Source organism: Gymnodraco acuticeps, unplaced genomic scaffold (assembly GCF_902827175.1).
Source record: "Gymnodraco acuticeps unplaced genomic scaffold, fGymAcu1.1, whole genome shotgun sequence".
NCBI lineage: Eukaryota > Metazoa > Chordata > Actinopteri > Perciformes > Bathydraconidae > Gymnodraco > Gymnodraco acuticeps.
Window position 1 is genome coordinate 1,484,676 of NW_022992206.1, and position 14,026 is coordinate 1,498,701.

Genomic DNA, 14,026 nt, shown 5'->3' on the forward strand with positions numbered 1-14,026 from the left:
AATATTGATTGGTTTAAATTGTGTACAATGCTTTTGTATTTTTCCCCTTCGATTCGGAGAAACAAGTATTTTTTCAGAGTTTAGGATTGCAGAAGACACTACACTACCCAGAATCCTCAGCTATCGTTCCGCTTTGCTCGACAAACCCAGTGATTAGTCCTCAAGCTCTGTGATTGGTTGACCTCCAACTGCATTCCATATGAAAAAAAAACGTTTCGTAAAAGATAAAATCATACTTTATTCAGCAGTGCTTGCTTTACTCTTTAAAAGTCATCACATGAATGCATAATAAATGGTTCGGCTGCATTAAATATTACACATCTGTCGTAGTTCTTTATTTATCTACAGAGAACGGGACTCAGAATAGACCGGAAACTATTCTTTTACCGTTCTGTTTTAATTTCACAATAAAGTTAGTAGTAATAATTTGTTTTGATATTATTGTTTTTTTATTAAACTAGACCGCTGGGTCATGTTAAGACCATCTTTTCTGTGTTGCTGTGGGTTTTTTTCATAACTTTTGTGTTACAAATATCAAAACAATAACAAAATGTATCCGTCGTAAACTAAACCAGAAACAGCAGTATATTTTATTGTGTTAACACTTTAAACTTGACAGTTTTTTAACCCAAACCACCTACTGGTTAAAGCACGTTATTACACGTTTAGAATAATTGCAATGCAGGTAGATTATGTTGCTTTTTAATGACCGTTTTAAAATGCTTTTTTCTTAATGTCTTTCATTTTTGTAAAGCACTTTAAATTGCCTTGTGTTGTGAAGGACACGTTCGAGTCCTGTTTTGAATAGTGTGCCGTCGATGGGTTTCATTCCATTTCAAAGTGCTTTTTGACGCTCGGCGTAAACCTCTCGTACTGCCACTCCAACATCCAATCACAGAGCTTGAGGACTAATCACTGGGTTTGTCAAGCAAAGCACATGGTGTAGTCCCAAATGATAGCTGAGGATTCTGGGTAGTGTAGTGTCTTCTGCCATCCTTTACTCCGAAAAAATATTTGTTTCTCCGAATCGAAGGGGAAAAATACAAAGCATTGTACACAATTTAAACCAATCAATGTTGTGTAATCAACAAGGGTAATCTGGTGTTTTTTAGTCTATGAGTAGTGCAGATATCACTGTCAAATCAATCGACAGTAAGGAGAATACTTACTTCCGGGTGTAAAATCCTCCGTTATCCAATGGGAATGGACGCTCACATTGCCTTTAACTGCCGCCGACATGGACCGATCCGGTGCTTCCATGAGCATCAAATACCGCCGCCGATGGGAATACATTGTAATTAGTTGAAAGCTCTTTGCGTCCGTTTATGAAGCTGAAGGAGCCTCGGCGCGTCACAACTGCACGCCATTACGGTGGCCCTGAAGTGCAAGACACCACAGCATTTCAGAAAACGCCACAGCATTTCAGAAAACACCACAGCATTTCACAAAACACAACAGCATTTCAGAAAACGCCACAGCATTTCACAAACACCACAGCATTTCAGAAAACACCACAGCATTTCAGAAAACACAACAGCATTTCAGAAAACACCACAGCATTTCACAAAACACCACAGCATTTCCGAAAACGCCACAGCATTTCACAAAACACAACAGCATTTCAGAAAACGCCACAGCATTTCACAAAACACCACAGCATTTCAGAAAACACAACAGCATTTCAGAAAACACAACAGCATTTCAGAAAACACCACAGCATTTCACAAAACACAACAGCATTTCAGAAAACACAACAGCATTTCACAAAACACAACAGCATTTCAGAAAACACCACAGCATTTCACAAAACACCACAGCATTTCAGAAAACGCCACAGCATTTCACAAAACACAACAGCATTTCAGAAAACGCCACAGCATTTCACAAAACACCACAGCATTTCAGAAAACACCACAGCATTTCAGAAAACACAACAGCTTTTCAGAAAACACCACAGCATTTCACAAAACACCACAGCATTTCACAAAACACCACAGCATTTCACAAAACACAACAGCATTTCACAAAACACAACAGCATTTCAGAAAACACCACAGCATTTCACAAAACACAACAGCATTTCAGAAAACACCACAGCATTTCAGAAAACACCACAGCATTTCACAAAACACAACAGCATTTCACAAAACACAACAGCATTTCACAAAACACCACAGCATTTCACATTGGACGGAAAGGGTATTCCTTTAGGGAGAACACTTCTTGTTTGTGATTGGACAGAGCCAGCCAGAGAAGCACTGCTGTGATTGGTTGTTTTTGCTGCCAGTCAAGAAATGACGCTTCGTGATTGGTCAACACCCGACAGCGAAATATGTCCCAACGGTTTTGATTGATTGATTGAAAAGTTTATTAACAGCTTGTATATTGGGTACAGTACAGCTCAAAACATACAATTGTTAAGGGGATGCAGACCAGAGAAATACTTTCGTCTTGTTTACATCAGGGTCCCCCATTTCCAATTCATACAGATGGCTTATTTACAATTTACATACAGGTGGTTTTTTACATACAGATTGCTTATTTACAATTTTCATTTTAGATTTCGTTCTAATACATCCCAACACATCAGCCGTTAGCACACACTCAGAGCTCACAGCTCCTCATATCTGTTCAGAAACTGGACACAAGTTAAACATGTACAAACCACAGACTGTCTATGTCATGGTGAATACAGTCGCTGCTTTATTTATGTCTGTATGACGTTGTTGTGAGTGTGGACGGAGCAGCAACACGTTAGTTTAGCCTGATGGATCCGATTCCATTCAGAAAACACGCATTTTAAAAGCTTTTCGCCTGCCGTCTTGTTTGCAGACTTGTTAAAGCGTTAATTCATGGTTTTTACTAACCGTTATCAGTATGTAGTTGCTTCGGCATCACTTTGAAACGTGTATTGCAATTAAATTACGGTCAAATATGTTTATTTTGTTGTAGTTGGTATCTCCCATAGATTTACATGGAGATACGCCCCGCCCCCTCTCCAGCGCGTCTTGTTTGAATGACAGGAGCAAACACAGCTGACAGCCGCGGTGAAACTCGAGCGATTAGAGCGATACGAATATTGGGTAGTCTACCATAGCATTTACATGGAGATAAGCCCCTTAAAAACCATGAATGAATAAAGCATTAATTCTGTGTTTACTCCTGTCATTCAAACAAGACGCTGGAGAGGGGGCGGGCCGTATCTCCATGTAAATCCTATCGAAATCGGATCGACCAGGCTAAACTAACCTGTAGCTGCTCCGTCCACACTCACAACAACGTCATACAGACATAAATAAAGCAGCGACTGTATTCACCATGACATAGACAGTCTGTGTTTTGTATATGTTTAACTTTTGTCCAGTTTCTGAACAGATATGAGGAGCTGTGAGCTCTGAGTGTTGAGCCAATCACGAAGCGTCATTTCTTGACTGGCAGCAAAAACAACCAATCACAGCAGTGCTTCTCTTGCTGGCTCTGTCCAATCACAAACAAGAAGTGTTCTACCTAAAGGAATACCCTTTCCGTACAATGTGAAATGCTGTGGTGTTTTCTGAAATGCTCTGGCGTTTTGTGAAATGCTGTGGCGTTTTGTGAAATGCTGTGGCGTTTTGTGAAATGCTGTGGCGTTTTCTGAAATGCTGTGGCGTTTTCTGAAATGCTGTGGCGTTTTCTGAAATACTGCGGCGTTTTCTGAAATGCTGTAGTGTTTTCTGAAATGCTGTGGTGTCTTGCACTTCAGGGCCACCGTACGCCATAGAACCCTGACCAAGCGTCGCTATTGGACGATCAGGGAGTGAGACTGTGTTGCCCAGACAACCACTGGGCACATGACTCCCCGATGAGTATTTGGAGGACTTAGTTCAGCGGCCTGGCCTCTGTCTCTCTGCCTGCAGCCACACATGACTGAAATATATCAGCCAATCACGGGACACTGTATTGTAAAAGGTCTGCCAACAGCTCACATGATCACCAACACTACAGTGAAATGCACTTTGTAGTGGTGGACTTGTTTATCTGATTTAGACAACAAGGTCAGCATGTAAGGGAATGGAAAGTTCAGTTCAATAACATGATTAATCCAATTACAAAACTAACTGTGCAGCTGGCTTTGCCGATCACAAATCCTACTTTAGATATTCTTATTGTTGTGACTCATTCTCTGTATTCAGAAAGGAATTAAAACTTACCTAAAATGAGGTTGGCAAAACTTAGTGGCTCAAAAGCAATTGCAAAGGAGGCGGAGTGATGAGCAGGTGTCCATCAGTTCATCAATCTCATGATCCCGCAGTGCAGAGTTGCTCCTCCAAGCAATGTGCATGTAAAGTACACTGCACGGTCTGTCTACTCCCCGCAAAGGACAGCGTACAGCATCCTCCAGCTCCAACGAGGACCGGAGCATCCCCGCCTCTGTCCGATGCTTTGATCAAAGTGGGACTGCTCCCTTCCTGCTTGCATAACAATACTCTAGACAGCTCCTCTGCTGCAGATGCAGCCCGTGGTTCACACTACTTAGCGAGAAGGCGCTCTCTCTGACTTGCAAATGGACCTGGCACTGCTCCAGTCCAAGTCTCTCTTAAAGAAAAGGGCTGAGCCAAAACTGGACACCTTCCCTCCTTGTTAAACTCCAAAAAATGTCTCACCCTCTGCACTCACTTGATTCGCTCTCTCTTTCTGTCACAGTTTGCGTATGCATCTTTTCCGCCTGGCGCCGAGTGTCCTGAGTCACAGCCAGCGCCAGTGGACTGGACTGATTTGAATTGTCACTGCACGTTTGTAGTTGGCTGCCTAAAGGGCACGGGCTCCCTCGGAGGGAATCTGGGCCAAAGGAAGCCGGCTCAGAGGTGTCAGCCCAGGAAAACTGAATGACAGGAGCGAGGATGTGGTGACAACATGGGATAACATTCACATTTTCCACACATAATCTTTGCGTCAGGATTACACTGGCTAAGACACCACCTCCCTGTGTGTTGTGATGCCAAATATTTCAGAATGACTCACACAATCATCTTACAAGGCTGAATTAGTGCAGGCCGAGGTCATTTGGTGAAACATGACCACATGTAGCGTGTGCCGAGAGCACAACTGGGGAGAGGACGCAGGGCAACGGGTGGTGTGATGCAAGTTATGATATATTCCCCTAGTGCATATTGCCTCTCCTTGAAGTGAATTGCTCTGCAGGATGACTTAAGTTCATACAGAGAGATTATAGACGAGAGGCAGTTTGGAAATAAGAACCCTGCATCCTCTGTGTTGAGTCACAGACATGAGATAAGTGAGGATTACAGTCAAAGACGGGCACTGGCTGGACATGGACATACTCAGAAATGTGTTATTAGTCTTGCACACAGACACACATACTGCTGTCTGACCTTGAGAGATTCACATTGCTATCTACATTATTATATCTCTTGCACAGTGCTGAACATAATCACAGCTTAATTAGAGGTGCCGAGATAAAGAATCCCCAGGATCACAGGCAGGTACACACAGGACGAGAGAATTGAACAGATAGCAAAGTCCTTCATCCCTCAGCCTACTCTCCCAGCTTATTAATTGTGCACTTCACGCTGCAATGCGCTCTGCACGTTCTGCTTCAGTTAATAAGCCTCGTCACCTTTTGCATCAGCGTGGATTACAGCAAAAAGTACATGAGAGAAGAGAGAAAGCCAGAAATGGAGAAATCAGGGTGTGCCTCAACACCACTTAAAACACAATCTCTGCCCATACATGACCTCTACTGACTAATTTATGAAACTGCATCACCTCCCCTCTCATTATGGCCACGGTGCGTGCCGCAGAGCAGAAGTCAGCACTTTAAACTCAGTGAAACATGATCAAACTGCTGCTTGTTGAATCAGACAGAGAGGGCCATGCAGCTCACACATCCTGCCAAACTCCCTCTGCCATCCCGGAATGATCTCACTTCCCCCCTGAAATGCATGGACGAACAAAGGGTTGTATTTCCATATCCTGATCCATGAAAATGAAATATTACAAACTATTTCTGGCTTCTTGTGTTTGAACAGCTTGCTTTTGTTTTCCAGAGACTGGGACTCCAAAATAAACAAGAGCTTTATTGCTATAAAGTATTTAGGCGGATTAGTGACTTGACTTAATACGGGGGGAAAGTGCATTTAGTTTAATGAGTGGGATTTATGTTGTCAGCAAAGGATGGCTTTTACGAATATTTTCCCATATAAAAAAAATCTATTGATTATCCTATCAATGGATTAGTGCTGAAAAAGTGAAACAAATGCCCATCATAACACCTCAAAGTCCAAGTTAAATGTCACATCTCGTCCAACCACAAGTCTAAACCCGAAAACACATGTGGTGTAAAATTCTTAAAAAACAAGAAAATCTGAAAATATTAACATTTGAGAAGCAGGAACTGTAAATGTTTGGTATTTAGCATTAAAAAACACTTTATATAATTGATAAATGATCAAAACAGTAGCAGATTGGTCTAACTGTTTGTCAACCCATTGATTTACAAGCTCTACACTGAAGTTAATACACATAGAAAAACATGCATCTTAAACATGCAAAACAAGACTCTAATAGATTACTCTGGGAGAAATAAAACTCCAAACAGCCGCAATGGATTTAACAAGTTATACCACCGAGTAAAATATCGAAACACTTTCACACGGTGACGGCTATTCAAACACATTCTCAGCATGAACTCACCTCCTCCGGCTTTACCTCCTCACCTGACAAGTTGGCAAAGCCTCTGTGAAACCCTCTGCCAAAAAGAGAGACCATTACCAGGGGAGGAGTCCTGGCTGCCAGTCAGGTCAAACGGAAAAAAAAGAGAGACTGTGCTGAATTCCTCTATGAGAGTCCAATAAGCTCTCAGCACTCCTCCGCACGCTGATGGATGGATCCCAGCCCAGCCTCAGCCCTGCCTCTTATCCTCTCCTCTTCCTCTGGATTAAATCATTGAGTCTCTGTCACTCTACTCCTCTCTTCCTCTCCTCTCCCTCTCCGTCATGAACATAATCACATGTGCACATACTACACAACAAGCCAGGGCGGATGTCCACAGAGCAGAAATAGAGGGCTAGTGTTGGCCAATAGTGGGCTATAAATAGTCTTCTTGAGTTCATCATTGTCTCTTCCTATGATGGTGAAGAGCCTGCAGGGCTTGGAGAGAAGGAGGAAGGCAGACTGAGCAGCATCACTCTCTGCTGGCTTTTCCCTCCTTTTATCGATGTCATCCTCCCTATCAGTTTCACCTCTCCTGATCCTTCTCTTCTGGGAGATGTGTGAGCCTAGCCAGAAGCGCTAACATCCAGGTTATTTATTTTTTAATAAAATAAGGAATTAAGGCTCCATAGTACAGCAGGATGACCTTATAGTAAATCTGACCATGCCATTCATCTATCATAGAGAACAGTAAAGGTCACACGTGTGATGTGATCTAATAAAGAATGAAAGAGAGTGAACAAAAGGCCAACAATGCTCTCATTGTGCTAGTAGTCGTCACGCACAAACAAGTGTCAAGTCCACATGCTCTTACTATCAAAACAACAATACTGTTGCAATACTGACATAGTGAAAAGTCTCCAAAACAACTGTTTTTTTTCTTTAAATAATATAACTAATAAGTATGAATATTTATATTTTTAGAACATCTGAAAAATGCATTGTTGGCATATTTCTCATGAATCATGAAAAATGTATGTTTTGGAGGAACATTGTTCTCACAAGACAGCAACAATGTACTTCTATAACGTAGTGACATCACTTTGTAACACTCACACTTCTATTGGCTAGCGCTCCAACTCATTGTACGTGATAGACTAAGGGGCCGGGCATCACTAGTAAGCGGTTGACCAATCACAACAGAGCCGACCAGCTAACCAATCAGAACAGACTGGGCAAAATATGAACCTAAGAATTTGCTTATGATGTTCTCTTTAACAGACCCAAAAGCATCGCCGGGAGGACACACATCCAGTCACTGATCATTGCATGATAACATAAGAACCCCCAAGAAGACTAATCCACCGCAGGAGCTCACATGAGAAAAGGTCAGATGTGGTTCAGAGCAAGGATCTGAAACACAATCAGCTATCACAAAGGTTGATTGCCCACTAGATTCAAACTTGAAATGTTCTCATACTCAATTTCTCAATTTGAATATAGTGCAGCTCTTTACTTTCAGCTTTAAGGGTATTCGAGGTTATTCACAAACATATTTGGTGAGCAGTGGACCTGCAGCCCTTTTTCTTCTTCTTTATACAGTAGTCTATTCAAGATAAGCAGCAATGATACCAAACCGACATAAAGAGGCAAACAAGGAGGTTTTTGGTGCAAATTAGCGGAATGCTGTTGACTTGCCAGATCAGACATCTGACCTCAATCCAACTGATCATGTGTTGCACGTGCTAAATACCAGACGGATGGAAACAAGTGGAACAAAATTCCTGAAACAAGCCAGAAGAAAAGATGGCTGCAGTACTGAAGGCAGAGCATTCTTTTGCTGCAAATAAAGCATGTTGGCCAGCTGCAACACAACAACTATGACCTTTGTTCACCTTTACTGTATGTGGATGTATTTGATTTGATGGAAGTTGATTGCAACAGTTGCTTATTTACAAATAAAGAAGACATGGGATAACATTAGTTTGTATTTGTGGTCGTGTCTGATGAATTCACGTCCAGTATTTACTCTCCTTTCAACTCTGATTTAGTCTCCACCAACTCATAGGGAAATATCTATACAAATATATAATGTTAAATTAAAGTGCAAGCCCTATTATCGAAGTTTGGACAATTAATTGATGCACCTTACGGTTTAGCAACTATGTGTGAAAGGCTGTACTGTATTGTTGGTTCTGTATTCACTGTTTAAATATGAAGACAACCTCAAATTAAAGCGTAAACTGTCTCCCTTCAAATTCAGTGAGATGAAGGATGTGTGATTACAAAGCCATGAGTTACAAAGTTTCGATCTTCAATACTTTCCCTAAACACCTAAAACAAAGAGACAGCACATACACTAAATCCCTCACAATGTAATTCTGAGGAAATAATATATGACGAACAGAGCTTTCAGAGGATGAAACAAAATAAAAGTTAAAATATTTATTTGAGGTGTTCAACAGAGAGACTTTCGGATTGGTCAAGTCAATATTTATGGAGGTTTTACTGCATTACATGTAGATATTAAAGGTCACCTATTATGCAAAATAAAAACCTGTCTGAAAATGAGCTGATCAAATCTTGGCCACTTTATGATGTCATAATGTTTTTGTGGCTTGTGTAACCATTAGCCAATCACCAACCAAGGTAACACCCCGCCCCCCCCGAATCACCTGAATCTCCTCCTAGAACACCATTGTGCTTTTTTTAACCAAATATCTCGCAGAGGGGCGTGGCCAGCAGCAGCTCATTTGCATTTAAAGCTACAGACACAGAATCCGCACTTTTGAAACATGGCTGAAACAGAGGGGTTTATGGGATGCTATGGTTGGTATTTTGAGGCCAAACACTTCAGAGACATGTTTTGTATATATCTGAGACCTAAAATGTATTGATCAAAAACAGTATAATAGGGGACCTTTAAACCATGAAAACCAGTTAGCTCTACTTTCCATTTGGGGCCGCTAATGTGCAGAATTACTTTGAAACTTAACAGTTTGGGCTCCTTTTTACAACACCATCCATCTGTTGCTTTTACATTTCATGTATGCTTGTTTTCTGGCAGTAGGCTCTGTTCTTTTTCACCAAGAACAGTTTCTCAAACGTGGAGATGAAGGATCTCTTTCTGTGTCCAAACCTCTCCCATAATAAACTAGTACTAACATCTCTCTCCCTCTCTTGTCTCCTTCTTGTGACTCCTCCCTCAGCCTGGTGTCCTCTCAGCCTCCCTCTGCCTCTCCTAAACTCAGACATCTCTCAGCAACAGGAGAGGATCCTTCTTTGACTTTCAGGTAGGTTCATTTAAGATGTCGACATGTTAAGATGTGATAGTAGATTTACAAGTTATTGTTTCCTCTTTTTTATGTGTTTTTATCTTAAAAACTTTGACCTCATGGTTTGAGCTTCAAACAACAGCCCGTATTTATTTTAAGAGATGAAAACACAATATGACTGACAGTGTATGGTTTTAGTGTGTTAACAACAATCCTAACCACATATATTACTTTGAGCCTACAAGTCAGTCTTATTGTTTACATTTGTAAAAAAACAACATAAAATATGCAGGATAAAATGCAGTAAAAACGACAACTTGGTATTTTTCTTAATATTTTGGGCTTTGGCTTTCAGCTAAGTGGCCTATTTTTAGAGATGGACACTTCCTCTTATTGTCTAGATAGGATGACTTTATGCTTCAAAAGTGTTTCCTGTTCATCAGCAGGAAAGAAATTAGATAACCTTAAAAAAAAAAGGTACCAGGACAAATATTCTTGTTTACTGTGTTTTTAAAGTCTTCTAGCTCAAAGCTATCCTTAAACTGTGTTGTTATTTATTATGTTCTAAAGTATTGTTTGAGTAACTAAACTTAAATCATGGTAGCTTCTCGGGTTGTCTGAGCCCAAGACTGTTAACGTGTGATTACAAAATAAAATGCAGGGAATTTCCTGTTTATCCAGAACGATATAGTAGATTAATGACATTCTGTGTGGATGACGACCCTCATAACATGAGATCACCCATGAAGACATTACATGTATGTTACTCAGTGCTGACACTGGCGTGGTTTTAATACAGAGTGTATTCTGAGGTCATTTCATCTTTATCTTGGCAGCAGGTATATTTTGCATTTTATTATCAGGGATGGACAGTCCTTCATGCTAGAATGCTCAAACAAAAGATAGAAAAAAGAGAAGTGTATCATAGCAAACTACTACCTCTCCTTGTATAGGTATTGTTGCATCTAGCCTCAAGTAGTGCAGATGTTCTCCTTCTGCAGAACAACACTGATCTGTTTTACAAAAGACAGATGTTATACATACAGTGAATGACAAATGTACACAACAGGCTCTCCTGCTTGCTTACAGAATGCCTTTCGGGGGAGGAAACAAGTGTGGCTGCTGCCAGAAAACCGTCTACTTTGCAGAGGAAGTGCAGTGCGAGGGGAAGAGCTGGCATAAATCCTGTTTTCTGTGCAGTAAGTGTTTTAAGTTCTCAGGTAATCTGCTTTATTTGTATACTGACCTAACTTCCAGAGGGTAAAAGGTAATCACGACCTGTGCCAGGTTGGAATGCGGGGTATTTGGCATCAGGGCAGGAAAGTGAGCCTCAGCAGGATTTCGCTCAGATGTCTCACTCCTTATATGGATCCAGTGGAAACATGTGACAAAAGCTTCCTTATATGGCAGAGGACGGTACACACACTTTCCCTGAAGCACAGACAAGTATGTATCTGAGGCAGCCAAGCACATAGTGGGTTTCCTCCTTAAATTGTCACGCATAGTTTGGGGTAATGTCACGGCTAATCATCTGAGAATTTTTTTTTTGGAGAAAGGGAGCTTGTGATTTTGATTTCAAATGTGTTCTCTTTTTTGTTGATTGAAGTGGTCTGTAAGAAGAACTTAGACAGCACAACAGTGGCCGTCCATGTGGATGAAATCTACTGCAAATCATGCTATGGCAAGAAATACGGGCCAAAAGGCTACGGGTTCGGAGGCGGAGCCGGCACCCTGAGCATGGACACAGGAGAGGGACTGGGGATCAAGCCTGAAGAGTGAGCAAACAGCACTTCAACTATGTATATCACAATTACACTGTACATCCAAATTGTGGAATGACTCGTACATTCTCTTATTAAACAATGAAAATGCCTTAAATATAATGGCATACTATGAAGTGCCTTGGATCTTTTGTGATTTCAACACGTTATATAATGTTTGAGTTTTTGTTTGACTCAATACTTTCAACTAAGAGATGAAACATAAACGAGACCCAGATATCTGTTAGTAGTTAGAGTCCTCCCCAACTGTCATCTTTAAAGCTCTCTTTCTTCATGACAGACAAGCGCCTCATCGCCCTACAACCAACCCCAACGCCTCAAAGTTCGCTCAGAAACAAGGAGGCTCAGATGTGTGTCCTCGATGTGGGAAAACGGTGTACGCAGCCGAGAAGGTTGTTGGAGGAGGAAATGTAAGAGATAAACGCATTATCGATTGTACTTTAAATTAAAATGATGATTTGACAGTTCTCTGTATTTCTTTAACTTTGTCTCTGCTCTCTTATCAGTCCTGGCACAAAGGCTGCTTTCGCTGCGCCAAGTGTGGAAAAGGACTCGAGTCCACAACCCTCGCCGATAGAGACGGAGAGATCTTCTGTAAAGGTTTGTGACAACTAATCCCATGAAGTGATGTCTGAGAAAAATCAAGCAGCAAATCCCTCAATAATCACTTATTCATTTGTCCAACAAAAATGCATACCATTTCCTCGTCCAACTTTAAAAATGGAATATATTTTCAGTTTTCCGGCGTGATATTAAATTGGCCTTTGATGCTCAAAATAAAGCAGTGTGGGCTTTAGGATAGAATTCGCATTTTTAATTAATGGAATTTGTTATTGTTGTCTGATATCCTATGGAGCAAACAATATACTGATTAACTGAGGAAATAATCTGTTGGTTAGGTGATGAAATAATTATTTATTGTACTTTTCACATCTATCACAAATGAGAAAATCCTCATCTCTGCATCACAACTGGATGACTGTATTGCAAATGTTTTGTATAGGCAGTAAATAAGTGTACAACATGTATAATAACAGTACACAGAGGTTAAACTCAGCCAGTGACATTTGAACAGTAACCTTGTGCAGACGATCACTGGAAATGACTTGAGTACAAACAGGTCAGCAGCCCCCGTGACTTTCTGCCATTTAGTATATTTGTATTCATATTCTATAATGTAATGTATATTCTACTGTATGTGCAAATAGACCACCCGACATCTAAAAGCACAGTGGTCAGTAGCAACCCGCTTTAATAAACCATGTCTCTGTCATTTCATTCACAGGTTGCTACGCCAAGAACTTCGGCCCCAAAGGGTTTGGTTTTGGTCAGGGTGCCGGAGCTCTGGCTCACTCCCAGTAAACCGGAAGCCTGGGCCCTCCAGAGACCGACATCGCTCAGATAGCATCACTTCAAGGATCCTTCTGTCGATATCTAGCCTATTTGACTCTGTTCACTCCAGCTGAAGGAGAAGAGGAGTGACAGAGGCACTCCACACACTGCTTTAAATACGAGTTCACCAAGTAGATTTCGCTCTGTGTGACATTTTGATCTAGATTATTATGTCCTATTTTTGACGGCTCAAAATATAATGCTTGATGTTGAAAATGCACAAAATACTATGTTTGGATGTGCACATGTGTGTTTCACTGAATGGTAAAGTAAAGGGAAAATAAAACCAATTTCTTGTGCTGCAATACTAAGAGACATGTCTAATGTAGTAACAGAACTAAGTTTGGCAAGTGTTGAGACACATTTGTATTTAAGGAAGTTGGCATCTTACTGAGAAAAAAACAAGATCGACATTTTCAAGACTGACAGCTTTGAAATATCAAGCTTACATAATGCTTCAGTTACACTCAAGATAAAGCGTCCCTTTCTGCCTTACATGTCTACTGCTGTACATATTGTCTTAAGATTATGTTTTATTGCTGAGACACAAAATAAATCAGTCACAAAAAAAAACAAGTGAAAAAGATTTTTTTTTCTCCATGAGTCAAAGTCTGGCGTGTGTGTGTGTGTGTGTGTGTGTGTGTGTGTGTGTGTGTGTGTGTGTGTGTGTGTGTGTGTGTGTGTGTGTGTGTGTGTGTGTGTGTGTGGTATTGGGTGTGCTTGTAATTCCTTCTAATCATCATCAAACAGAGGAAAACGCCAGCTGTTGTTAGGAACAACGGAGTCGCAGTGCTCAGCCCCATCTCCGCCTGCGCCGAGGAGCTGGCACGCTGACCAGAGAGGGGCAGATGTGGAGGGGGGGTGGGGGGGGCAGCTGTTTGTTTTGGTTAAGACTACAACGTGTGTGAGTCACATCACAGCCAAACT

General features: G+C 41.1%; 2 protein-coding genes across 2 annotated transcripts in view; one reads left to right on the plus strand and one right to left on the minus strand.

The window, feature by feature from the left end:
- Nucleotides 1-6,922, minus strand: part of LOC117539583 (neuron navigator 1-like) — an 81,600-nt gene extending 74,678 nt beyond the window's left edge. Inside the window, 1 exon segment of the mRNA XM_034205799.1 lies at nt 6,694-6,922. Within this exon segment, the coding sequence (XP_034061690.1) occupies nt 6,694-6,768 (75 nt within the window). The 5' untranslated portion in view covers nt 6,769-6,922.
- Nucleotides 6,923-9,891: 2,969 nt separating this feature from the next.
- Nucleotides 9,892-13,675, plus strand: csrp1b (cysteine and glycine-rich protein 1b). The gene is made up of 6 exons (XM_034205803.1): nt 9,892-9,944; nt 11,016-11,125; nt 11,533-11,701; nt 11,988-12,117; nt 12,214-12,307; nt 12,993-13,675. The coding sequence occupies exons 2-6, from the start codon at nt 11,017-11,019 to the stop codon at nt 13,067-13,069; spliced, it is 579 nt and encodes a 192-aa protein (XP_034061694.1). The 5' UTR covers nt 9,892-9,944; nt 11,016; the 3' UTR covers nt 13,070-13,675.
- The last annotated feature ends 351 nt before the right edge of the window (nt 13,676-14,026 follow it).